At 37.8% G+C, this 25,669-nt stretch overlaps 1 protein-coding gene across 5 annotated transcripts; it reads right to left on the bottom strand.

Annotated features, from left to right (window-relative positions):
• Window positions 1–220: 220 nt before the first annotated feature.
• Window positions 221–25,400, bottom strand: slc12a7a (solute carrier family 12 member 7a). Of its 5 annotated transcripts, none has more exons than XM_056235467.1 (26): window positions 24,979–25,399; window positions 19,445–19,530; window positions 19,151–19,282; window positions 18,862–19,008; window positions 17,470–17,524; window positions 17,246–17,376; window positions 16,810–17,039; window positions 15,314–15,525; window positions 14,925–15,098; window positions 11,620–11,718; window positions 11,451–11,508; window positions 11,123–11,297; window positions 10,794–10,912; window positions 9,058–9,156; window positions 8,697–8,816; window positions 8,500–8,604; window positions 8,241–8,409; window positions 6,468–6,663; window positions 5,789–5,958; window positions 5,563–5,694; window positions 5,311–5,418; window positions 4,965–5,072; window positions 2,843–3,012; window positions 2,715–2,729; window positions 1,177–1,310; window positions 221–978 (listed from the first exon to the last, which is right to left on the bottom strand). In XM_056235467.1, the coding sequence occupies exons 1-26, from the start codon at window positions 25,100–25,102 to the stop codon at window positions 887–889; spliced, it is 3,360 nt and encodes a 1,119-aa protein (XP_056091442.1). In that variant the 5' UTR covers window positions 25,103–25,399; the 3' UTR covers window positions 221–886. The 5 variants fall into 5 exon arrangements, with proteins under 5 accessions (XP_056091442.1, XP_056091444.1, XP_056091443.1 ...); XM_056235469.1 differs by lacking the exon at window positions 24,979–25,399 and adding an exon at window positions 20,509–20,658; XM_056235468.1 differs by lacking the exon at window positions 2,715–2,729 and having other exon boundaries at window positions 24,979–25,400.
• Window positions 25,401–25,669: the final 269 nt, after the last annotated feature.

The raw sequence follows: 25,669 nt of genomic DNA, 5'->3' as shown, positions 1-25,669 counted from the left end.
AATGGGAGTATTTAATGGTTTGTGTTCATCCCCCTCTACTGGAGAGGTGGGTGTGCATTGTATATCAGGCCTGTCTGCAAGAGTTGATTGGAAGGTCCATGTTTGTTGATAAAAAAAAAAAAAAACATTTTCAGAAATTATTCAGCAACACATAGCCTACATTATTTTTTTTTTTATTTACACTTTTTCCGACAAGGAGTGTATTCATGTAAGAGAGTATATGAACTTTGAATTTACCTTTATGACAGACACTTGTGAAAGCCTTTTTAATATAAAATATGTAAAAAAAACATTCATATAAATTATACATATTTGTTTTGAGAAAAATATTGCCAGTGTCATGAAATGAATAGCAAACAATTTAGGGGAAAAAAGTAGTATTAAAACTATGAAATATTCAATACTGACAGATTTAAGGTTTGGCTAATGATAAAATCACTGTAAGCAACACTGATATGAAAACTCAGCAGAAGAATGCGATGAGATGAAAAACTACATATTTAACACATATAAATTACAAATACAAACACTTTAATGATTCAAACACTGTCCCTTAGAGTTACATATCTCAGCAATAAGACAGCTGATGCCACTCTCAAGTCTAATTGGATACATCTAGGTCTTTGGCCTGTCTCTATTTAAATGATTAATATGGATCACATATTACAGCATCCGTTTACACCTGGTATTAAAATGCGTTTTCGTCGATCTGATCACAATTGGACAGCGCTAAATGAGACGGAAATGAGAAGAATCCTCAAATGTGCTGTGCTGGCCTGCAGCTGGAGTGGGACTTCCTGTCATGAGCCCATTTGTACAGTATCTGCAGCTCTGGACAGCTTCTCCTGACAGAAATGCTCTCCTCGGTGTATGTTCCTGCATGATGCTACGAGTAAATGGTGATGACCTCCCTGCCACCACCTCGGACCAGCAGCACCCGCTCCAATCCATCTGTGAGGACCTCCAGGAACTCCATGTCTGAACTCAGAGTGAAGGAAAAGTGTGGAGAACTGCAACTGCTCTGCTGTATATGAAGGTGACATTTAAAGAATAACTCTCAGTCTGAAAGAAAATGACAGACTATGTTATCATGATTCTTTCCATTACCCTTCAGCTATATAACAGCCCGTTTCAGTAGATGTGCCACTGTCTGCATTTCAGCTGATGAAAGGATACAGTTCTCATCCCCGCCCTGGTTTTTGGGTGGTCCTGGCATGTTCAGCAGCACCAGTTGGGCTCCCTGGGATTTGTTAACTACAACCTCATTCAGTTTCACTGCAGTGTGCATTCTTCTCACATTAGTCTGATCCCTGTGAAAAATTCAGTCATTCACATTTAGCATCAAAACTTAGTTTTTAAGACTTTAGACTTTGATAAATATGAGAAATCGTATATAAAGTGTACACTTTATATATGAAAAGACCAATAACAACTCGATATGGAAATAAATATAAGAAAGAAAGAAAGAAAATATTGGTATATGTCATTTAAATATTTTTTACAAGCACCATCATTTAAAAGTTTAGGGTCAGTAAGATTTTTAAATGTTTTTGTAAGAAGTCTCTTATCCTCACTAAAGCTGCATTTATTTGATCAACAATACAGTGAAAAAAGTAATATAATAAAATTTAAAATAACTGTTTTCTATTTTAGTATATTTTAACATTTTATTGATTCCTGTGATGGCAAAGAGGTCCACTTCAGTGTCACATGATCCTTCAGAAATCATTCTAATATGCCGATTTGCCATTCAAGAAACATTTATTATTATTATCAATAGTTGTGTTGCTTAATATTGGTTGTGGAAACTGGTGATTTTATTCTTCTGGATTCTTTGATTAATTGAAAGTTTTTGTTTGAAATATATATTTTTTGCAACATTATAAAAGTGTTGTTACTTTTTATCAATTCAATTCATCCTTGTTAAATAAAAGTATTCATTTCTTAAAATTAGTAATAATATTAAGCCTACTGACCCCAAACTTTAGAATTTTAGTGTATGTTTGTAGTTAGTAGTGTATGTCTGAAGAAATCATTGGTAAAGTTCCTTTAGCAGAGATTCATACTTGTTTGTTTATGATATCAGTGAGCATATTTCTTTGTGTTTCCTTAAAAATGGTTTCAAATATGATGGGTATTCAGTGCTAGGAATGATTGATAACCTCATTGATAGAGATGTGGAGAAGTATTAGACTTTAGAATTCTCCAAGGCCAGTTTTTACAAAGGAATATATGAAGCAACCATCTACTCCTAAATGAGTGAAATGTAAAATAAATGTACAATTCATCTAAATGTTAATATTAAACATGAATTAATAACCAAAAACATCTCAACAGCAAAAAAAACCAACAACATAAAAATGTGTTATTCTTATCATTAATCCAATGAAATGGACTTAGCACTAAAACTAATGAATACCATAATGATAGCTGACTAACTGTAGATGTTATCTCTAAGCACAAAGTTAGTGTTGATACACATGCAGACAGAAACATCTCTGTCACGACTCTTCATGCTGACACATGCCGTGGCTATGACTCACACTGACTTAAGCAGGCCACACACAGAGACACACACCAAACTCATGCTGCATGTTTAGTGTGACACACATGCAACACATCCTGTTTACATCTACTACTGTAATACAGACCAGACAATTAATGCAGACCCTTTAAGCACATCAACCATTTGCATAAGAGTCAAAGGAACTTACAGATTCTCCCACTCTCTGGAAGGACAAAACAAAATATCTTGGTGTGAAAAAAACTAAACCATTTAATTATGAAACATGATAAAACCGTTCAGATAAACTGCAAAAATGGACTTGATCTATGAACTCACGGTTTCATATTGAAGATGTCCCGCACAGTCATGTTGGCCTCCCGAAGGCGGTTGCGCTCACTAATCAGCTTCTCTTTGGTCCAGGTCATATGGACCCGGTCGGACGTGGGTGTGGGCTTGTCGTTCTGAACGGCATGTGATTTAGTGTTCCTGTCATGAATCAGCTGAGGCTGAAAGAGCAAGACACACTGTTTACAACAATAAACTGCATTAACATAAGGTGAAAATGCTGCTGGAAAAGCAGGTTAACAGGACCTAGATAGACAAACTTTGTTAAAAGACTGTGCTGAAAAGATCAGCTTGGGCCAATGTGAATTTCCATGGTGGTCCAGGCTGGTTTATGCTGGTTGCAGATCAAGGTGGTTGACAAAGTAAGTTTTGCTCAATAAGCAATCAGTATTTAAAACCAGTTGTGCTGATCTTTTCAGCAGGGGAATGAGTGTTGCAGGAAGGTTGCGATACCCACAAACACAAGTTATGGATTAGTAACCAGACTGAGAGTCACTGTCAGTTAAGACCAAACACTCTGTACATAATATACAAGTAAATAAATGTATACACTACTAATCAAAAGTTTTGGGGTCATTAGGATCTATTTGAAAGAAATTAATACTTTTATTTGACAAGGATGCATTTAATTGATCAGAAATTACAGTAAAAACAAGTCTTTCAAATAAATGCTGTTCTGTTGAACTTACTATTAATCAAAGAAGAATAATAATAAAAAGTTCACAGTTTCCACAAAAATATTAAGCAGCACAACTGTAATAACAAGAAATGTTTCTTGAGCAGCAAATCAGCATATTTGAAGATTGGAGTACTGGCTGCTGATAGTTCAGCTTTGCTATCACAGGGATAAATCACATTTTAAAATTTGTTCAAATAGAAAACAGTTATTTTAAATTGTAATTATATTTTACAATAATCAAGCGTAGCGTCAGTTCTGGCAGGTCACGTTAGTCAAGCTTGCATCAGCTGACTCTCAGCTGATCCACATCTACCTATAGGAATACGACGCCTATCACTGTATACATATATAAGCTCCTTCAGTATTATCAGCAGCTATATCGCGCTTCTCAGGAGCTTATTCCCCTCCATCCCCAGCTCCTCCTCTCGTCAGTCAGGATTTGACATTCTGATTACCCCTGAATCAGACTAAAATTCTCTAATTATGCTGTACTTTAAAATCCTGAATTAATGATATCTGCAATACATTCATGTTGGTTCTGTTCTGTTTACCCTAAGGGGGGTTATTGCTGCTCTCCCAGCTCTTATACATACTAGGGATCTCGCACAGAACGGAACCATACTGCCAATCCTAACTGTATGCTATTGTCAATCTTATTTGACGATAGTGGTCCTGACAGAATGACTGTTTTACTGTATTTTTGATCAAATAAATGGAGCTCTGGTGAGCATAAGAGACTTCTTTCAAAAACTTTACAAAAAATCTAACCGACCCCAAACTTTTGAATGGTAGTGTAGTTCGATTATAACAAAGCAGTAATAGAGCTGCACGTTGAGCTTCACTCAAAATTCAGAAGACGAGAGACTCTCTTAACTCATGCTCTATAATGACATGCAGACATGCTGTAAACAAATAAAATCTTGACATTTTCAGGGCCACAGTCATTTTCATTGCCCTGCTTTGCTTGTTGCTAAATAATAAGGAATTTTCAAATATATGAGGTGAAAACCATAGCAGAATTATAGTTGCAAAAGGCATCTCCTGATGAAAGCTGTGGCTCTGTCATGTCTCACAATGTGAATGGATTATCACTTTTGGGGCTGGTGCCAGAAGCCATTTCCCAATCTGGAACAGAGCTGCGTTTTAACACACAAAAAAACCCTGATGTACAAATCCTAGTCTCTCGAACAAGAGAACCTGTGATGTCAGTGGGCAGAAATTCCACAGCTCCCAAATCGGTGGAAACACAAGTAATCTCTGAGCAAGTACCAACCCTAGTTGAGCACCGGCTCCAGCTCAGGCACCAGCCCCGGTAAAAAAGAGGTGGTTTGGATGGAGCACTTCAGCAGAGTTATACAGGATGGTTATCTAATGGTAGTAGCCTTGACAGAGAGTGAAAATAGGTGATCGGTAAGAGGTAAACCCCTGAGCTACCTCGTCCAGAATTACAGTTGGCACTTGTGACTTATTCTTGTGAGATGTTTTCTGGCCGCAGGGCTTCCTCCTGATGGAATTCCGGGATTCATCTGAGATGCTTTGAATCTGGCAGTCGCCACAGAGCAAACAATCCAAAATTGTTAAGTAGGAGGAAGAGGCTTTATGTAAAACAGTGCTCTAACTTACTCTAATGCAAGTAATGCCTTAACTTATAAAACTTAAATCTAAAACGTATGATTCTGTGTGAAGTGTATTGAGTGCAACCATAATGATTTATGTCCCGCATAGTCCCATAATAACCTGACAACAATGCCAAAAGAACAGATTGCTCGAGAAATATTACCTCTCTCTCCCGCTCTGTCTTAGAAAGCTGCATCTGCTTCAGCATCTGAGAGCGTTGTTCCATCACAAGGGTCTTCTCATAGGTGAAGGCCGAGATATCGCCTGCATGCTACAGAGATAATGACATAGTGGCCAGTGAAGTCATACCTAAAAGTGCAATTCCAGTATACCTTGCAAACATTCCATCATTATAATATAATATAATAATTAAAACTTTATTAAAACATGATAATGTGTCAAAATTGTATCCCACCATTTCCACAACTTCCACCTTCGCTTCAAGACGCAAGTGGTACAAGAACGTCTGCAGGTCTTTCTTCATCTGGATGCTGTTGTCATCCATCTGAGCCACTGTGAAGATCCTCATCTTACACTTTCTCCAAACCTACATGATTTCAGGGCAGGGAAAAGCACTGTGTGAAATCTATAGTTGAATAAAAGAGCAGCGCTGCTGTATCAGACATTCTGTCGCCTTCTACCTTGTGCTGGCGGAGCAGGAACGGAAGAAGCATGAGTAGACCACCATCATGGACAATCCACCAGACATCAATGGTACCCTCAGCTAACCGGTCCTGGTTTGTGGGAAATGTATCAATGTTTTTCGCCACTAACAGGGCCTGGTGGGCAGCTGTTGTCTCTCTGATGGTTTCTTTTGGGGGGAAAAATTAAATAATTTTTACTATTTTGTCAAACTGATTGATATTTCATGCAATGTTTTTACACCATTGTGAACATAATATTTCACAAACTGATCTGGAATTATTTGAATTACTCCTCTTTAACCAGCTTTTTTTTTTCTCTGTACTTTGAGACCTAAAGCCTTCAACAGTTCGCTCATAATAAAGCTCAGCTACCGTCTCAACTCTTATAATCATCATCAATAATCCCTGACCTCATTGCCTTAAGCCAGGGGTAGGCAAGTTCGTTCCTAGAGAGCCGCTATCCTGCAGAGTTTGGCTCCAACACTGAAAAAACCTCTCCTGCCTATAGCTTAAGTAATCCTGAAGACATTGATTAGCTTGTTCAGGTGTGTTTGATTAGGGTTGGAACTAAATTCTGCAGGACAGCGGCTCTCTAGGACCGAACTTGCCTACCCCTGCCTTAAGCTGATTATCTGACTTTCTAGCAGCTTAGTATCAGAAAATGTCAAGTGCGCACCAATGAAGTTCTTCCAGGAGAGGGAGCTCTCTGACTGTTTCCAATTGGCGGGCCAGGCCACCAGCACAGCATTGTGTTTCATGCCACCCAGGCCTGCGGACTGGATCAGGTGAGAGAAACCATCCCGCTGATTAGAGGACACCACCACATGACAGAAACCCTTAGTTTTATCTTTTGCCATGGCTGCTTTGATATTCTGTGAAGTACAAAAACATGGACATATGTTAATAAAACTCAATCTATAATACATTTTAATACAAATGTGAATTCAATAAAATGTACTGACTACCAAGCATGGGAGCTGACTGAGTGCATATGCTGTCAGAAAGGCATATGCATAAGCATATGTCTAGTTTAATTACTACTAATCTCCAGAACTTTGTTTAACATAAAGACAACATTGACTACAGGTAGATTAAAAATGACTGGAAGGTCAGGATTCTAAAGGGGAATTTGTTTTTGTGACTGTCATGCAATGTCACCATAAGCCATAAACTTATTACAAGGACTTTCACTCTTGTGCAATCCAGTGGGTTAGGTTAGGCTCAAGGGCACAATGGTCACGGCTTGCTTCTTGCAGAGTTTGAGACAGAAACCTTCTGGTAACCAGCACTGAGTATCAAAATGTTTCATAAACTGTGTTAATCTTTGATGTGATACTATAGCCCTAAATTGGTGAAAACTTTGGCAACATATAATTGTAAGACTGGAAAAACTGGAAGCATCCTAATCTACATTTCTTTCCCTCATCCCCCACTCGAAGATCATCAAAAACTCACCCAAGAATCTAAATGGTTTCATGTGATTATCGAGTATTATACATGTTTAGTGTCATTTGAAATGTCTCAGGGTGACTAGTACAAATGTCTCAATCCCAAAGAGTAAAACAAAAGGTAATAAGGTTTTTAAGAGTTTAGAGATAACTGACACACAAAGGAAGGTAGGCAAATGGTCTCCTATTCTCAAAAGGTGTAACCTCTGAATGAAACTTTCCATTGTTAGCACGTTTCCATGTGAAAGAGGTTCTGTCTATATACTGAAATGCAGCAAAAGGATCGGGGCCTTCTGTACTTCAGATTATCCTGTGAGGCTGAGAGCGGCCGAGACTCTGAGCTTAATGTATTTCTTAATGTCGGGTTTGCATCTCTTCTCTTTATTCCATTTACCTGACATAATTAATTGTTACATTTGATTATTCTAACTGACTTTGACATTATTTTCATTAAAGAGTTAAAAAGAATAGTCAAACATTCGCTCACATTTAATGATGCACAGATATCATTAAAACCTTTTCATTTATGGAGTCAGATGAAATAACGAGAGAATACATATGAGAAAATGTATTGCATTTAATCAAATTACTTTGCCATGCGGAAAGACAGTAACACGCAGAGACCTTCCCCGCTGATCGGATGCCTCCATTGGGCCGATTTAGCCGGGCCTTACATAATATTGTCAGCATTTTTTAATGTACAAATGTAGTTATCTGACATGCATGTGACTTTTTCTGCCCCGTGAAAAAAAATCCCAAATGATTATTATTATTTGTCTTATGGTTGTAAGCTACCCTAAAGAGCAAGGTGACAAAACTATGCAGAAAATTAAAAGAATGTAAGAATTCTTTTATTTTCCCCCATTTGCTGAAAATAGTGGTACAGAAATTACACACTTAATTGGATGACAGAATCATCTCTGTATTTGACAATCATCTCTGTATTTGACAACTATCAAGTTGTCAAATGCAGAGGTTTGGCTTCAAGCTTATGCCTTCACCTGTTCAGAGAGCTTAGCATCTGCCCCACGAGCCATGTAGGTGCCCTCCAGCACTGAGCAAACGATAGTCAGGCCTTTCCCAGCCTTCAGCTGTGAGGTAAAGGAAAGCAGACGTGGATGTTTTACCCCCAGGTCAGAGTCCAACTTTAGGAGCACCAGCAGCTGAGGTCTGGAAGATGAGTTAAATGATATTTGCCTTAGATTTTTTTCAAATATGATGATTATTATATAGCGCTGAAGATGTGCTGGGAATGCTTGCCTCCAGTTCTTTGTGTGAGGTGGCGCCTCTTCCAGTTTTATTAAGGCATAACGAGCTGCGTTAAGGGATAATCCTCGAATCCCATCTCCCCATTCCTTCTCTGCCCTGAGGGGTGTTGGGGAAATGAAATCATCTCTTGAGTTAACATAGAACATTTAACCTAAAAAAAACAGTAAATCTGATGGACACTTGCTTACCCTCTGTATTCAATGTACTTGTAGATGCATCCAGCAATCAGTATGACAAACAAAGCATAGAACCAAGATGAGACAAACATGAGGGAGAGACTCAGGCTCATCCCAAGGAAAGAGAGGGACCTGCAGACATCCAATGGTGCATATAATGGTAGTTAATACAAGCAAACATTAACTCTAACGGCTCCATTCTACCTCAATTCACATGTAGATGGAACTAATAACCATTACACTACAGCTATTTGGTTAATGAAAAACCCATGTCCATGTAACAGCATGACATTGTTATCATGTAGGAAAACAGAATGTGCACTTCTAACAAAGCTGTTCATTGTTCCTTTGGAAATCATTAAGTGTGACTTGCCAGTGGTAGAACTTGAATCTTGGCCTCCAATTTGGGGTGCGTAGAAGTGTTTGGACAGCACAGGCCAGGTTTACAAAGAGGTAACACATCAAGAAAAACCTATAAAGTAGAAATTGAAACCAAGGTTATTATAGTTAAATAAAACTAAAACCATAAAAAACTTGAATTAAAATAAATATTAGCTGAAATAAAATAAAATTAAAAACACATATTTTACTTAAGCTAGTTGCCAAGGAAACATTTCTTATTTTCATTTCGTATAACTTGATGTACTAAAACAACCAAAACTAAAATAAAAATTCATGAAAACTATATAGACATTAAAAAAATAACAAGGTGAACAAAAATTTAAATGAAACCGGAAAAAAACGATTCAACTATTAAATGAAACTATAATAGTTTCTTAATGATACTAAAACACGGAATTCACAAACTGAGTAGCAAAACTGCATGTAATGGCCACAGTTATAGTGCAGGCACAATTACTGTACAGAATTTCACTGACACACATTTTTATAAAATATATTAAATTACGCATTTTAAAATAAAAATCCCTTACAATGAATGGTAAGTCTGTTCATCAAAACATAATTTTGACACAAATCTCTATTTGCCTGAAAGCTAAAATGATATTTGTGTAATCAACGCTGAGGATTTTTTTTCTTCTGCCCTGGTCGGGCCAATGGTTAGAATTTGTACTTGCCCTGCCAAAAATTTACTAGCCCTACCACAAAAAAAGTTATATAAAGTAATAATCAAATTACGACCAACAGCACAAATAATTACAATAGAACAAAGATGTAATGAAATAAACAGTGCTTTTCAGGTTTTTTTTTAGGTAGGTCTAACAATAGTTTTAAGGTAGAGAAATTGAATAATCAAATGTAAAATAACTTCACTGAATAAATTAAATACAGATTAATCCTGTTATATTCTGTAATATACTGTTACACATGTGTTTTACTTCTCAACTGTTTATGTTCACTTAAGACATAACCGACAATGTTACGAGGATACTCACCAATACGGGCATGTTGACATATTTTTGTGTGAATATGTCCATTCAAGTGCACGAAGACATAAAAGAGAACTCAATTCAGTATCCATGCGCTGAGAGGCGGCTTTCTGGGCATGAGCTTCGGATGTGTGTTGCGCACAAAACTTCACACAGCGAGTACCGAATTGAGTTCTCTTTCGTGTCCTTCTTGCATTTGAATATTTAAATTAGCTTACTAGACTTAAAAACACATGCAAATGATAAACTTTTGTGACGATGCAGCACTGCCCGATCGGGACAGTTGACCCCCCCACACCACACACACACACACACACACTCTTGTACATCTATCTTTATGAGGACATTCATTGACACAATGCAATCTCTAGCCGCTTACCCTAACCTTACTCATCACAACTAAGTGCTTAACCCGAACCCTTACCCTAAACCTACCCTTAACCCAATTATAACCTTATCCCTGAAACCAAGTCTTGACCCTCAAACAGGCCTTTAAAGGGGTCTCAGAAAGTGAGGACCGGCCAAAATGTCCTCACTTTACTCTCTTTGTCCTCACTCCAATGGTCTAAAACTCAAACTGGTCCTCACAAAGATAGTCGTACAAGTACACACACACACACACACACACACACACACACACACACACACACACACACACAGATTCCGCCTGGCCCTAGTTATATCACAAAGTAAAAGGTGAAAGCAAGGGGAACACACTCACATTGACAGGATGGGAGCAACATCATCTAGGGAAGCGATGAGGATCCCAATCTCACAGATGGCTGCAGTTAGGAGTAAGGCCCAGGTTGGCTCACCGTTAGCTTTACTATGACCAAACACCTGCCAGTGAGACATAGGTCATGTAAGTTACATCACAGGATTATAGTCAAGAAGACTATTCTCTCAACTGTGTTGCACACTTTCTTTTCTTTCTTTGTATATATTTTTTGTGAGCGAGAACATTTCAAACAAACACCTGTGCCTTAAGACATGTAAAGGTGCGTTCAACTAATACAACATCACAAAAAGAAAGCCAGGGCATGTTGTTACCTTTAAGAATGGCATGATGCCATCTCGAGCTATAGCCTGAAGGATCCTGGGAGCACCAGTGAGGCTCTGTAGGCCCGCCCCACAACATGAGAAAAACGAGCCAATCACAATCACCCATGAAGAAGGCCAAGCTAGTGTTGAAACAACTAGAGTGTTCTTAACTGAGTCTCCATACCTATTATGAAACCAAGCATGCAAAAAAATTAAAACACGAAGAATGTATTACATGCGAAAACTGTGACTGCAGGTCTTATCCGAATGGATTTATTACATTTTTGTAACCCGATGTTATTATATATTATTATTATCATTACCAAATAGCACTTACTTGTCTCGCAACACCACACCTTCAATACATGCTCCAAATAACACCACACAAGAAACGTCTGTTTAGCATAATTAAGGGGTTAATCTAGTTAAATAGTAAATGATAAAATTGTTTATAAAATGGACCGTTTAAAATTTTAAAATTTATTTTTTTTGCAGCAAAAAGATACAGATTAAGGAGGTGGTTGCAATAGCCAGAATGGTGCCAGTGGGAATGGACCTCTGAGGGTCTCTAAGATCTCCAGACCTGTTCGATCCAGCCATGATTCCTGTGAAAATCAGAGAAAAACATTTGATATGTTTCATAATACTTTTAAAACACCCTTTCCACAATCAAAAATGGTGAAGAAATTAATTTAACTACATTTTTTCAGTAGGGTTTTTAAACCACATAGTTTTTAAACCACATAGTATTTTAAGTAGCGAAGCTATTTTACTTATTTTAGTTAGCCACTTAGTGTTGACAGATTCTATAACGTCACATTTATTCCTTGAAAATATTTCAGCAATTCCTGCCAGAGATGCCCAACTAATGAATCACTTCCTTTCAAAGGATCAGCCAAGGAATCTTGAAATAAGTTTGCGATTCAGTCTGAATCTTTGTAGATCATTCATATTGGTTTCTAACTCTGTGAAAAGTTCTACTTTTGAAACAAATAGAGTGCTCGATGAACTGGATATTTTCCCACAATCCTTTTAAACTAAAACTACAGATGCATCCTATCGTTTGTACGCGGTGAAGATCTTTGTTATGTTTAACACCTGCGTACACTTTGAGGACAACTCTGAGCTGCAGGTAAATGTGATTTGCAGCCAATAGAGTATAAAAACACAAAAAATCCCCACAAGTACAAAGCTGTGTTCCCTTTCGAATGGGAACTTGCACCGCCTCCTAAGACGCTACTGGGGAACACCTCAGAATGACTGGTGTCTGAAGACCTTGTTTAATAGCAAAAATTGTATTGGCCATGACGTCACTAGTAGTGCGACCGTGAGGTATAAAAGGGTCTAGAGAACACGTCATCCTCTTTTTCGTCTTCAGGGACTGCTTTGTTTGAAGTATTTTAAGCGAAATGGCATGTGACAAGCGTTTCAATAAGTGTGTGGATCTGTGTCCTAGGTTTTTGACACCTGATGACACACGCCTTTGTGCATTGTTTGTTTGGGTGAAGAGCACGCACGCTCAGTCCTCGAGGGGGCTGTTTGCATGCATTGTGAACGTTTCCCTTTGAGAAAGCTCTGCTTTGGTTTGTCTCTCTTCTCGAGGGAAGAGGGACAGGCATCTGTACTCCACAGCTCAGGCCCTGCTCACACTGAGGCGGAGATGGAGCTCGCTGAAGAGTTCGAGAGAGGTGTAAATCTCTCGCGGGCTGACCACTCTGCTGAGGCCAATAGTCCATAGAGCTTTTAACAGACAGCAGTAATGGTCTAGAAGGCTACTCAGAGCCTCCTCTACTACTGTCTTTCTGGCACTGAGTGTTGCTAGGCTTCCTCTAGTTATAGAGAGTAATTTTGTTGAGGCCTCCGTTCTCCAGAGCCCTGGATAGCAGTGCTATTAGTATTTACATAATTCAGGCTCTCCTTTGAGAGTTCCTAAAACAATATGGAACTATCATATCGTAGGTATGAGCGTTGTTAGGCTTCCTCTCATTTAGAGAGTCATCATACTGAGGCCTCCGCTCCCCAGAGCTACGCGTAGAGCAGGGGTATTCAATTAAATTTCCAAGAGGTCCGGTCTCTAAATTTCTTTCCAGCGGAGGTCCAATATGGAAATATGGAATAAACACAACGTCTAAAGGTGCCACATGTTAACTTAGTTGTTACAAACCTGGTTTAGTTAAACGATCTGAGAAAATAATTGTATTTGCTGCATTTTTGTTTTCTGCAGTGTTTTAGAAAAATTATCTATTTTTCTGTTCATCATGTTTCTGTTGTTGTTAAAATAACCACGTCATCTGTAGCTCTTAATGCAGTGTATATACGTCTTTATTGGGAGAAAGCAACGCACATGGAGCGGAAAGGGCTTGAATGAAACGCTTTTAAATCCACAGAGCTACTATGCTCTGTAGGTCCTGGAGACCCCTTTTTTTTCGGGATGAGCATTAGCTCCCCATTTTCACTCCCCTCGTTTGGATGGTCAGTATGTTGAATCTTGCTCCCCAGGATAGGTCTCTGGAATCCATTGTAGGATGGTTATTGTCATTTTGCAATACCTTCTCATTGGATGCCTCTTATAAAGGCAAATTATAAAGATTCTGTTAAGAAAAACAGAGAAGCCTAGTTGTAGACTAACAAGGTTAAGAAAACAGAACAAATTAGCCCCCCCCCCTGGCGGTTCTGGTGGTTGACATTTAGGTCCCCCTTGAAAGTGACAGGCCAGGGTCCCTATGTTCTTGGCCATATTCCCTTAAAGGATGGTTCCAAGCCTCTGAGCTCGGCCATGGGTCAAGTCCTTCCATTTGACTTTGTGTAGGTACTTCCTCAATGAGGCGTGTAGCTTGGGCAGAGGCTGTAGGGTTGTGTCACCAACAGCAAATGCTGGTGTATACCTTTGGGGAATTTACCTCTGGCATTTCAGACCATTGAGTTAATTTTCTTGCACTTAATCACAGCTAATTCTGCATGCATTCCCCTCAGCATGGCGGCGTGGGCATTTGTTCCCCGGTTGTGTATTAGGACGCAGTGCAAATTCACATTCGAAAGGGAATGTCTCGGGTTACAAATGTAACCTTGGTTCTGTGAGAAGGGGAACGAGACACTACGTCTCTTTGCCATACTTCTGGACTGCCTGCATGGTCCCTTCAGACGAAGAAGCGAATGACATGTTCTCTAGGCTCCATTTTATACCTCATGGTCGCACTAGTAGCGATGTCATGGCTGTCGCCGGCCAATACAATTGCCGCGATTAAACAAGTGCTTCGGACACCAGTCATGCTGAGGCGTTCCCCAGTAGCGTCTTAGGACGCAGTGTCTCGTTCCCCTTCTCAGGGAACCAAGGTTACATTTGTAACCAGAGACATTTTGAGACATGAAGATTACACATTTAAGATATTTCTACCTACACAAAAACATGTATTAGATCAAAAAATAACCTCAAAATGAAAGTTCATAATTCAAACACATATTATTTCTTTTTTCCATGTGTAGCAAAATAATTTTTAGTCACATAGGCCTTCTGGTCATTTTCCCATGCTCCATGTGACCGTATAATTCGTTGAACTCATGAACCAGGTCAACTGAACTGATTTATAGAAACGATCTGTGGTCACCACTATTATGGGGCTTTTTGTCATTTTGGAAATTGAAAATCATAGTCCACACGCATCTACTGAAAATGGCCAGTAGGCTACTACAAAAATGTGCCTTTCTACAGAAGAAGGCCATAAAGGTTTGGCATTACATGGTAAAGGTGAGTAGATAAAATACATTTCCGTTTTCTATTTCTATTTCTTTCTCTTTTTTAAGTAAACTATACCTGTAACTGAGGGGAAGTAGATTCCAACCAGAAGGGTGAAGAAGGTGGCGATGTCATTAAAGACATAAGGCATTGAAATGTTCTTGTCCATGTTATCTGAAGCAGATTCTGATTTTGGTTCCTTCTTCTCCACTATCGCCATGTATTGTCCATAGTGTCCCCCCCACATGTTCTCTAGGAAGGAGAAACAGTAATACTTAGCAAATAACACTTGATTACCACTGAGTTACCTAAGTGAAGTCTTATGTTTGAGAAAATGAATCATCTGATAAAACAAATCAGCTGACTTTGCTTAATTTTGTTATCATTAAATGGGGTGGTGTATAACTACTTGTTTGAGTAAAATAAGATGTGTATAGTTTGCTGTGTATTTGTATTTGAGAAATCACCTGATATGGCCGTGCTGAGCAAGCCAGGAACAGCCTGAATCTCTGTCAAATTGTGAAGGGTGAAGTACTCATCACATGTTGCATTTCCTAAGTCACCTTTGCAAAAAAGATTCCACAGTTCGGTAGGGCGGGTTACATTGTCGATGACCTCCGTCTTTAGACACTTGTCAAAATCATAATTTTTCAAGAGGCGGTTGCCTAGTAGACAGATTCTGTTGATGCACAAGAGAGCATAGGCTAATTAATTGTGTAATTAAATTTGCTCCATAACATCTCATATAGGCTATCTTAAAATTGTAAACACCTTTATCATATTTCAATCGAATACTAAGGCATAGGCATTTCTAGATTTTATTTTGTTTTTTTGTTTTTTTATGGGTTAGGTTTTTGTTGTAACGTCACGCCTCGCTGACCTCAACATCAAACATGGACCTCGAGCGAATGAATGTGGAAGTTTAGAATCGGATATCATTTGACAAATTTCTCAAGTTCCAAAAGGAAAACCATAAAAGGCCTGTCCAGTCAAGCCTCACGGACGTCACGAGAATACGAGGTAGGCTAGGCTACTGTAGGCCTATGTGTTTTTAGTTTTGTTTTTAACTCAACAGCACCACTGAGGCTCCTGTGCGAGAGAGCGCGCACAAACGGCGAGAAATGCTCTGATTGGCTGTTTTGTGATTGATTGCGTTGCGTCGCTCTCAGTGTAGTAGATGGACAAATTGCTTGTAAACTTATCGCGTATTCGCGTCACTTTTGGTTAGGACACACACAACATAACAATTTTGCTTAAGCAATTTCCACTGCGCAGATTTTATTTTTTTCTATGTAAATATACGCTTGACAAACGTACGTATTTGACTCAATGCTATTTAGCGTCTCGTAGCTACATCAAACAAGTTCAACTTTTAAAAACGCCTCCGGAGACTGCGTTCCTGGTTCTTCTTTACCATTCAGCTGCGCTGGATGCGGTCATGCGTCTCGGCTTTTTAAAGTGTAAACAACACCAAAAACTGAAATCCTACAAATTACAATGCCCTTCAAGTGGGAGTCGGAAATATCGAAATTGCGCGTTCCAAGAACACCAAGCGAAGTCGTATTTACGAGCGGGAAACTCAGAATTCTAAGATGAACGATTTGCCAAGTTGAGACGTTGATATGGGTTTGTCGATTTGAAACCGGATGGAAACACTAATCTATATTGATAATGTCATAATCTCTTTTTATTTAGAGAGTGTGCGCAAAGCAAGTCTGTAGCAAATTGATCTTCTTTCACAGTATGCTTATTGCAAATTGATATTTTTCATCATTTTGAATTCAGTTATTTTTATATTTGGGTTATTGTTCAACATGTTTTTTCTATTTCTATGTAGTTTTGTTCCTATTTCTATGTAATATTTCTGGCTTGAATGTGAGACTTAATTTGTACTTGAAGACAACATAACGTTTTCCACCATTGTGTTTAAATGTCCATGTAAAAAAATCACAGCATTACTCACTTAAAATTGGGAGGCTTGATTGCGCTTTGGATGACGCCTGCATAAATGGCCATAATTGACAGCACCACACAGGACAGGAAGATCAAGGCCAGTTTGTTGACATATTTCACTCCAACAAACACTACCAGGGTCATGATAGCTAAACAGCATGTGCCATAAATACGCATGTTATTTTGCATCCAATATGACTCCTGCGCTTTAAACACATTGGCAGTGGGCATGATGTATGTCTGTAGCAGGGTATAAAAGGAAAGAGAAAAGTTTTTAAATTAATCAGATTTTTGAGGTTATGTAACTTGGGCAAGGAAAGGGTAAGTTGATCAAATCAGCTGACTCGAGTTAGCTCAGTGCTGACACAAACTCTTCTGCGGTGCCAAATGAGCACTGTATTTGCTCACAAGAAATTTTTAGTGTTGGTGCATAAGTTTTGACTCACCAAAAAAATTTCCATGGTTCCTAATATGTACATAGAACCTGCAAATGTGGTGCCCAGGTAGAAACACAGACCCACTGCTCCTCCAAACTCTGGGCCTAATGCTCTGGAAATCATGTAGTATGAGCCACCAGCTAAAGTGGGAAGAGAATCAAGTTGACTTGAAACAAATATGGAGTAAATAAAAATAATATATACAAGAGTGACATAACAGATTGAAATCCTACCAGGCACTACACCATTAGTCGCAATGGCACTCATTGAAATTGCAGTCAGCATGGTCTATGGATGAAGAAAAAGACTGATGTAAAACAAAACTTATATATGCTTGCTTGCAGGGTAATTATACTTTTTAGTTTAGTTTTTATTTCTATTTTACTCACAATTTGGTTTAATTTTTGTTAGGTTTCACTATCATCATCAGTTTAAATTATTTCAGGGCTTTCTAGTTTCAGATTTTGTTTTAGTATTTTAGGGCTAATGTTAAGTTAATGTAAGTACATTTTTCAGCAGGGTCTGATAATATTGCTATTCTATGTAACTTTTCACTCTAGTGGTTATTTAAAACAAAACTTCATCTTGCAGAAGAACATTGTTATATTATTACATCATTATAGTTTTATCAAAGTTTATTTGGGTAAAGACATGATTAAAGATGTATATTTTACACTCACATTAATAACATTTTGTTCATTTTTATAAAAAAAGTTACATAGTATATAGCTTTAATGCAGACTAGTAGCAATTATTTAAATTACGTTAAGTCTTAATTATTAATTAAGTTTAATAGGATACAAAAACTCAAAATGAAATTAATTTGTGATCATTTATATTTTTATAAAATTAGCTTTAGTTTATCACTGTCATGTTAATCTTCAATTTTAAAAACCCAACACCAGGCTTTGAGCAGGCCAGTAAAATTCTTCCACACACCAGACCCTGCTAGCCATATTAATCTAGATCTGTATTTGAGTCATGCTGGAACTGTTGCCACAATGTTTGAAGCACATAGTTCTATAGAATGTGTGCGTTAATCAAGATTTGTCTTCACTTGAAGAGGAAGTGTTGACATTCTTTGGGCCATGTCACATTTTTCCTTTTGTGTGTGAGACAAAATGGCATTAAAGCAATGATTGAAGAAATGCCTTCATGTGTCTTTTCACACATACTCTAGGTCTGGGGTTTTCAAAGTCAAAAACAGTGGGCCTCCCTTCGGACACAAAGTACATGATGCTGCCCTGAAACACACACACATAATTTCCATACCACAGCAAACCTAGCCTAATATGTAAATACTACAGTTTTATCAGGCTGCTGTCACTTTAAGACCAAAAGCACTTATCTAATTTTTCACATCAGTTTTCTTTCCCAACTGTTTACGTTCACTTATGACATAACCAACGGTTTTCATCTGAAGACTCGCCAAGATGGGCATTTTGACACATAAGTGTGTGTGTATTTCACTGTTCAAGCACCACACCTCCCCTGACATGCCATTGGCTCGCACCCCCCTGGGGAGGTCCACCCCACACTTTGAACTTTGAAAACCCCTGCTCTAGGTAAACCAGGTTAGTGAGTCCAAAAAAAGATCTTTTAAATTGTCAATGGGAAAAACTCACACAAGAACAGCACATAAAGATGACAGCAAGGGCCTCCAAGATTCCCGCGGTACCCACTATCCACGTGAGCCGCAGGAACAGAATTACACCCAGAATGTTCTGCATGCAGGGCAGGAACACTCCTATAAATGTTCCCATCTGAGGGCCCTTCAAACAGATTGACACACAAAGCAAAACAATTTAAGCTATGTAGGGCAAACTGAAATTCCAGCAAAATGTCTGTTGAAGCTGAATTCAATGTGTGTTTGAGTCTCCTATCATCTCAGTGTGAGTCTGGTTGGAGACTCACCTTCACGGCGACTCTCTGAATCCCATCCTCACTCTCAGCCTCCTCATGCTCGATGACCCCCTGGGTTATGTTAGTGTAGTTGGCAAGTTTGTTGAGAAGGGATGACACCATCGGAGTGCTGTCCATCTCGTCCTGTGAGTAAAGACATGGAGGAGCTAAATAGTTTAATACATACAGCAGTGTGTTGTAATTTAGTAACAAAATATAAATTAATCTCATAAGTTGAAGCATTTCATTTGAATATAAAGTGCTCCAGCAGTGATAGAGGTGTATGGGTTTCAAGCAGTTTGTTACCTCATAGAGAGCCATATTCTTGCCGTAGATGCTGTCATCATGATCTGTACTAATTAAGGAGCTGGTTTCCCTGAGGGTATCCTCACCTGGCAAATGACAGGAAACATATATTTTAGTTTAGAGAGAGGTTGATTTTCAGCGTAAAGGCTAGAATATGCTATAAGACTAGCATAATCGCTGAAGAGATTTTAAAACATTAGGCAGAATGCACTTGGTGACTTATGGTTACTGTGAAAAACTGGCGATCATAGAACTATGTGATTTTCTCTGAAATCTGTCGACTCAAACTGCTCAAAAACTTGCTCTGACTTTCAGCAACTAAATTAGACTCCTTTAAACTGCAAATCTGTGCAAAAATCTGTGCAAAAGACATGAAATGTAGGCCTACAAGTACCAAAAACAATAAAACTGAAAGTGTTAACGGTATTTGACAAGACATGTTTATTCTTGTCTTGGAAAAAAACAAAACCAGCATATTTTCACATAACTCTTCATCTGTTTTTAGTCAAGAAATAAAATTAAAACCTTTAATTTATTAGATGCTGTTGAAACAAATCAGGGTCAATCTTTGAAATAACTTTAAATAATAAGTGTTTAATGCCACTGACACTGTTTATTATGCCATGATTGTTTGCATTCACCAAGCCTAAATGTGAGAAACAAGCATTACATTTTTTTCAACTAAAAGACATGAGAGAAGGTAAAATACAAACAGATCATCAAGATAATTTTTGTCCATCCAGTATGATATGTTTAACAACTGTATGATCACGCAGAACTCTTTTAATATATTTTAATCTGTTTATATCTAAACCTAAACCCTCATAGCAGCAAATTTGTGAGCTGTACACGTCTACCGCACATGTGAATACCTTTGCCTGAAGATAAGAAACATAATGTGGCTGTAAAAATGAAATTGAAGGAAATGATTTTCCATTATATACAATTCCAAACGCTCAACAAAACACTAATTAACACTAACTAAAGTTGATTTAAAATTTTAAGCTTACTTGTACCATTGTAATGATCTTTTGATGATTCATATCAATGAGATTTAAACTCACCTATCGTCTCTGCATTCAACTCTGATTCACACTCCATGCTGAGAGGGAGACAAAGGCGTGAATGTGTCTGATAGACTAGTGAGAACCTTTTTACATAGTCTCAGTTTGATTAAAACAGGAGACACTATGCCTCAGCAAAATGCTGTACAGTCTCCTCTGACGCAAAGCTGTCTTTTGAACAGCACTACTGCAGCTGCAGTCTGTCTGTGTTCCAGCAGTTGTCCAAGTCTTGTACTTCTCGTGTCTCATTGTCTCACTCTCTCTCTCTTCTTTGCTCATTATATGGCTCTAGTAGGCTACATGCTGTATGGTGACATCAGCCTCTCCCTGCCCTCCAGTTTGTTTAGTCCTTTCTGAGGTTTAATTGCAACATCAGACTGACTGGTGGCACTGAGCGCAAGTATTATAACTATTACGCTTAACCTTAACGAATGCAAACCCCACCCCACCACACTATAAGCTCAACCCCAACTTGTGACGTATGGTTATTATTGGAGAAATGACTTGTGAGCAACTCGAGTAGGGGAGGGGAATTTCAGTTAAAACCCAGTTAGTAGGCTGAATTAGAATATGTTCAGAAAGAAACCTTGAAATCCAGTTAATCAGCATGCTAGATATCATTTGTGTTATTCCAGAAACATTTGTAGAATGAGAGGAAGACTCTCAAGTGTCTCAACATTTAAATATTTGATTGATGAGCATTTAAAGATTTCTATTTAATTAAAAACAAGCTGTAAAAAATATTTATATTTAGTTGTTTATAAGAAAGCAGATTTTTAAAATATCTACAGTATTTAATTTCAGTATTCCATTTTCACATCTTTTTCCACAGTGAGAACAGAACAATAATAGCGAAGATTCATAAAAGGCTTTCAAGGCTTATATCCTTTTCCTGTGAATTCCTTCCGTGTGGGTTGTAAGTTGTGTTTATAATCCTCTGTGCAGCTAGTTTTGTATATGAATGATGAAATCCCAAAGGGACTAATTTGTGATGTTTTGGAAAAGCTCATATATTTGTCAAGACCGGAATTGAAACGTATTACAGATTCAGCCAAATCCAGTTTTGAAAACAATGCAGGGTATACACTACAGTTCAAAAGTTTGGGGTCGTTAAGATTTTTAAATGTTTCTTAACAAGGCTGCATGTATTTTGATCAATACAGTGAAAAATAACTGTTTTCTATTTTTTCATATTATTATAAATGTAATTTATTCCTGCAATAGCAAAGCTGAATTTTCAGCATAATTATTCCAGTCTTCTGTCACATACCTTCAGAAATCATTCTGATATGCTCATTTCATGTTTAAGAAACATTTCTTCTTATTATCAATGTTGATAGTTGTGCTGCTTAATAATTTTGTGGAAATCTTGATACACTTTCAGGATTCTTTGATGAATAGAAAGTTCAAAACAGCATTTATTTGAAATATAAATGTTTGTTATGATGAATGTCTTTACTGTCACTTTTGATCAATTTAATGCATCCTTGCTGAATTAAAGTTTTCATTTCTTTAAAAAATAATCTTACTGACCCCATCCTATCTTTAACCCTGCAAAGTCTGAAATATGAAATAGTCAGAAATCTATATTTTTTTATGGAGCAGTTTATTGAACCTTAAGAAGGAATACACACAAAAAAGTTATACAGTGAGAATATGCTCACACTTGAGGAGGACAAAAAAACTAGTTTTATTCAGAGGACCAAACTGAGCAAAAATATGCAATTTGGTGCTGATGTTATTTTTATTGCCAAATGTTAGATGAAATTCTGATTGCTTGTAATGTAAGTATCAGTTGGCACTATTTTTGGAATACAATGCAATATAATGATAATTTTTTGCATTACAATGAGTCTTGAGAAATGTACAAATAAACGTTCCTCAAAAGCCTTATGTGTCATATTTTTGATGCATACATTTTAACATGATGTTTCTAAAAAAACAATGAATGGACAGTCAAATAAACCTTGCTTCAAAAGTTGCTTCAGTCCAGTATGGCTGGTATAAAGAAGCACATGATGTAGGAAATACTATAACAACTGTCTTTAATCACACTTAGGAAATGACAGGAGAATCAGCTAACACACTTAACTCACAGACGACACATGCAGAACAAAGAACAAGGAGAACTCAGGGCTTATATACAAACTTGGTAATCAAAAACAGAACCGGTGCGGGGAACTAATTAACCACCTTGGAGACTAACTAGTGAACTAATGACCGAGAACATCTGAGAACAAAACAAAGTTTTGTATAAGTATTGTATAAGTACCAAAGTATAAACAAGTCCTACTGTCTAAGTACAGGACGGAAGAATATCCTTAAATGTGGAAAGGGTACTAAATTGACGATTCTTCTTTCCTTGTCTTGGAATCATCAGAATGGTTGTGAGTTAATATTGTTGATTGTATGGTCACTGAAAAAGTTCAACATAAATATGTGTCAATTGTCTTCTTGATTGTACTGCTCAAATGTATAAAAGGCCGTCAATAGCTTAAGCTTCTGCTACTCCTTTTGAGCATCCTATTCACATTTTTATTTATTTACTTACTTATTCATTGCGCATGTATCCTTCTTTAGTTTTGCCTACTGTGCTGAACCTTGTTACTATATAGAACTTTGTGGAACCCAGATGCTCAAATAAAGAAAGGAAGAAAGAAAGAAACAAACTGAACAGAAACAACATACACGCTACAATGACCTGAAGGTGAACATTTTTACTATTGTGTTAAAAGGCCTTTTACATGTTAAAAACATATGAACTGTCAATCAGACGGTAGAAAGCATGTAGAAGATTGTGTACAACAGGTTTTTCAGCAGTTATGTCCATGTTGATGATATACAGGCCTTAGAAATTGAATTAAAGAGCTCTGCAATTGCATTCTTACTAGTAAGAACTGAATTAGAGAGCTCTCTTAATGTAATTCTTACTAGTAAAAACTGATTTAGAGAGCTATCTAATTCAATTCTTACTAGTAAGAATGCAATTGCAGAGCTCTGTAATTAAATTATAGTAAGTAGAAATTACTAAAGTTACTAGTAAGAATCGAATCAGAGAGCTCTCTAATTATAATTGCTACTAGTACGAATTGAATTGTAAAGCTCTATAATTTAATTCTTACTAGTAAAAATGAAATTACGATGAGTAAGGAGGGGTACAATTTAAGCTAAAACGGCTTGCCATAGTACCTTTGAGATTATTTGATGGATTTAGTTTTAATTAATTAATTTAGTTTTAATGTTTTATTTTGATAAAATTTGATGAATTAAACAGCTTGTAAACATACTATATCACTAGAGGAAATTAAACATAAAAGTATTATGCGATCATTTAAGTCATACAGAGCCTTTTTGGCTTTTGGCTTCAAAAGGCTTTATAGGGTTAATGAGGGTTACATTATCAACTGATAACGCAATCTATACAAAACCCCTTCACAGCCACGAGAAGGTATTTTCGCAAGCTCAGTTTCATTTAAAAAAGGAAACGGCACAATTAAACTTATTTTTGTCATGGAATGTTTTAAATAGGTCACTTTATAGGAAGAGGACAAATTCCATAATGATGAGCCACAAGCTCTGCTACACGCCCATGTACACACATAAAAAGAAAACATCTGGATTATGCAATTCTTATGTGAATGTAAATGGATAACTATAAACTTAAAGATGTTTACACCTGTTCCAATTGTGTGCCAAAAACAGAATATAAAGGATCATTGACCAATTGGCTGTTGGCACCAGACCACAACTTCTGAGAAACCGAATGCGACTTAAAATACCTGATGAATAAACTGACTCTCATTTAGCTCTGATTTAAATTCTGTCGTCATTTGCACCCTCATCAAACCCGTCTCACTTTCTTCTGTGGAACATAAAATATCATTTTCACAATGTCTCAAGGTTTTTATTGATTTATTTTTGTCCATACAATCAAAGTCAGAGCACACCAAAACTGTTAGATTACCAATATTCTTAAAATATATTTTTGTTGTGCTCCAACATGAGGATTGACATGAGGATGAATAAATGATGACAGAACTTTCAATCTCTTTAACTTTGAATGGAATCCACAAAAGAAAGAAGTTCAGAATATCCAGAATAGAAGAATAATACAAACAGGACTCTATAGTAGTACAACGTGGCTTTAAGGTCTCTTTTGCTATGCACAAAAAAGTGGTGGAACAGTGTGTAGCAATTTATCTAAAGATAAAAACTGAAAAGACGTCAGAGTAAGAGAGAAACAGGAAAGTGGAAAAGGGGCAACAGGAAACTGCCACTTGTTTACACTCCATGAGGATATGATTTCACAAACACACGGCAGTAAACAAGGCTCACATTTGCTTTTGAGGATGCACTTACAAATACACTTGTGTTTAAAAAACCAAGCCTTTAACAGGAAGCCTTTAAAAGTTCTGCTCTTCTGTTTGCACGTGTCTAGGCAGGATTTTTTTCCCCCCAGAAAGCTCTCACCTGAGTAGGGTTCTGCTACCATATCTGGCTCCTCCTTGTCCTCTTCTTTCAGTATATCTCCATCATAGTCTGGATCTGATAATGGGGTATCCTCCACTGGCACCACTGTAAAGTTGGTGGGCATTTTCCCCTCACACCATGTGCTCTGTGTTTTGTTTTTTGAGTCTTTTTCTCTCTGTCTCACCCCAAGTCTCCTGGGCTCGGCAGAGTTCGAAGTTCTCTGACTTCTTCACAACTGTTGTTCAGACGCGGCAGCCCATGTGATCTCTTTCTTCCAAATAAGGAGCATTACACAACTCCTCCCTCAGGGCGACAGGCCGTTCTGTCCTGCCACAGAGCTCTGAGCTGGTGCTTCCTGTTTTGTGTTAACTGCCCTTCTCATTGTACCTGTGAAGGCTGGGAGGGAGGTGATTGTTTGCCGTGTCAGAGTCATCTGAGACTGCACAAAGTGATGGGAACAAAAGGCTTAACACAATGTGGCATTCCTCAACCCCAGCCCAATTCCCTACCCCACCCCCTCCTGACGTTCCTAGCCTCAAAGGAAACGTGCGACAATCCCTCCATTCAGGAACCTTTAGGACTGGAGAGGAGTTAATGCTGAAAATAACTGTTCCTGAAAAGACTACTGCAACTGCATGAATTTTAGGTGGACACTATCCCTTTGCACAACAAATTTGAATGTCGATCAGTC

The sequence above is a fragment of the Rhinichthys klamathensis genome, unplaced genomic scaffold (genome assembly GCF_029890125.1).
Source record: "Rhinichthys klamathensis goyatoka isolate OS25496 unplaced genomic scaffold, OSU_Roscu_1.1 h1tg000422l_1, whole genome shotgun sequence".
NCBI lineage: Eukaryota > Metazoa > Chordata > Actinopteri > Cypriniformes > Leuciscidae > Rhinichthys > Rhinichthys klamathensis.
This window is presented reverse-complemented; position numbering and strand designations above follow the sequence as displayed.

Bases quoted from the DNA above. Each gene is read 5' to 3' on its own strand.
- slc12a7a (XM_056235467.1), bottom strand. From the start codon at position 25,102: ATGCCCACCAACTTTACAGTGGTGCCAGTGGAGGATACCCCATTATCA. The intron at 11,719-14,924 runs GTATAGTTTACT...TGATTTTCACAG, and splicing joins CTACTTCCCCTCAGTTACAG to GAATCATGGCTGGATCGAAC. The intron at 3,013-4,964 runs GTAGCTCAGGGG...TTGCTCTTTCAG, and splicing joins CAACTGTAATTCTGGACGAG to CCTCAGCTGATTCATGACAG.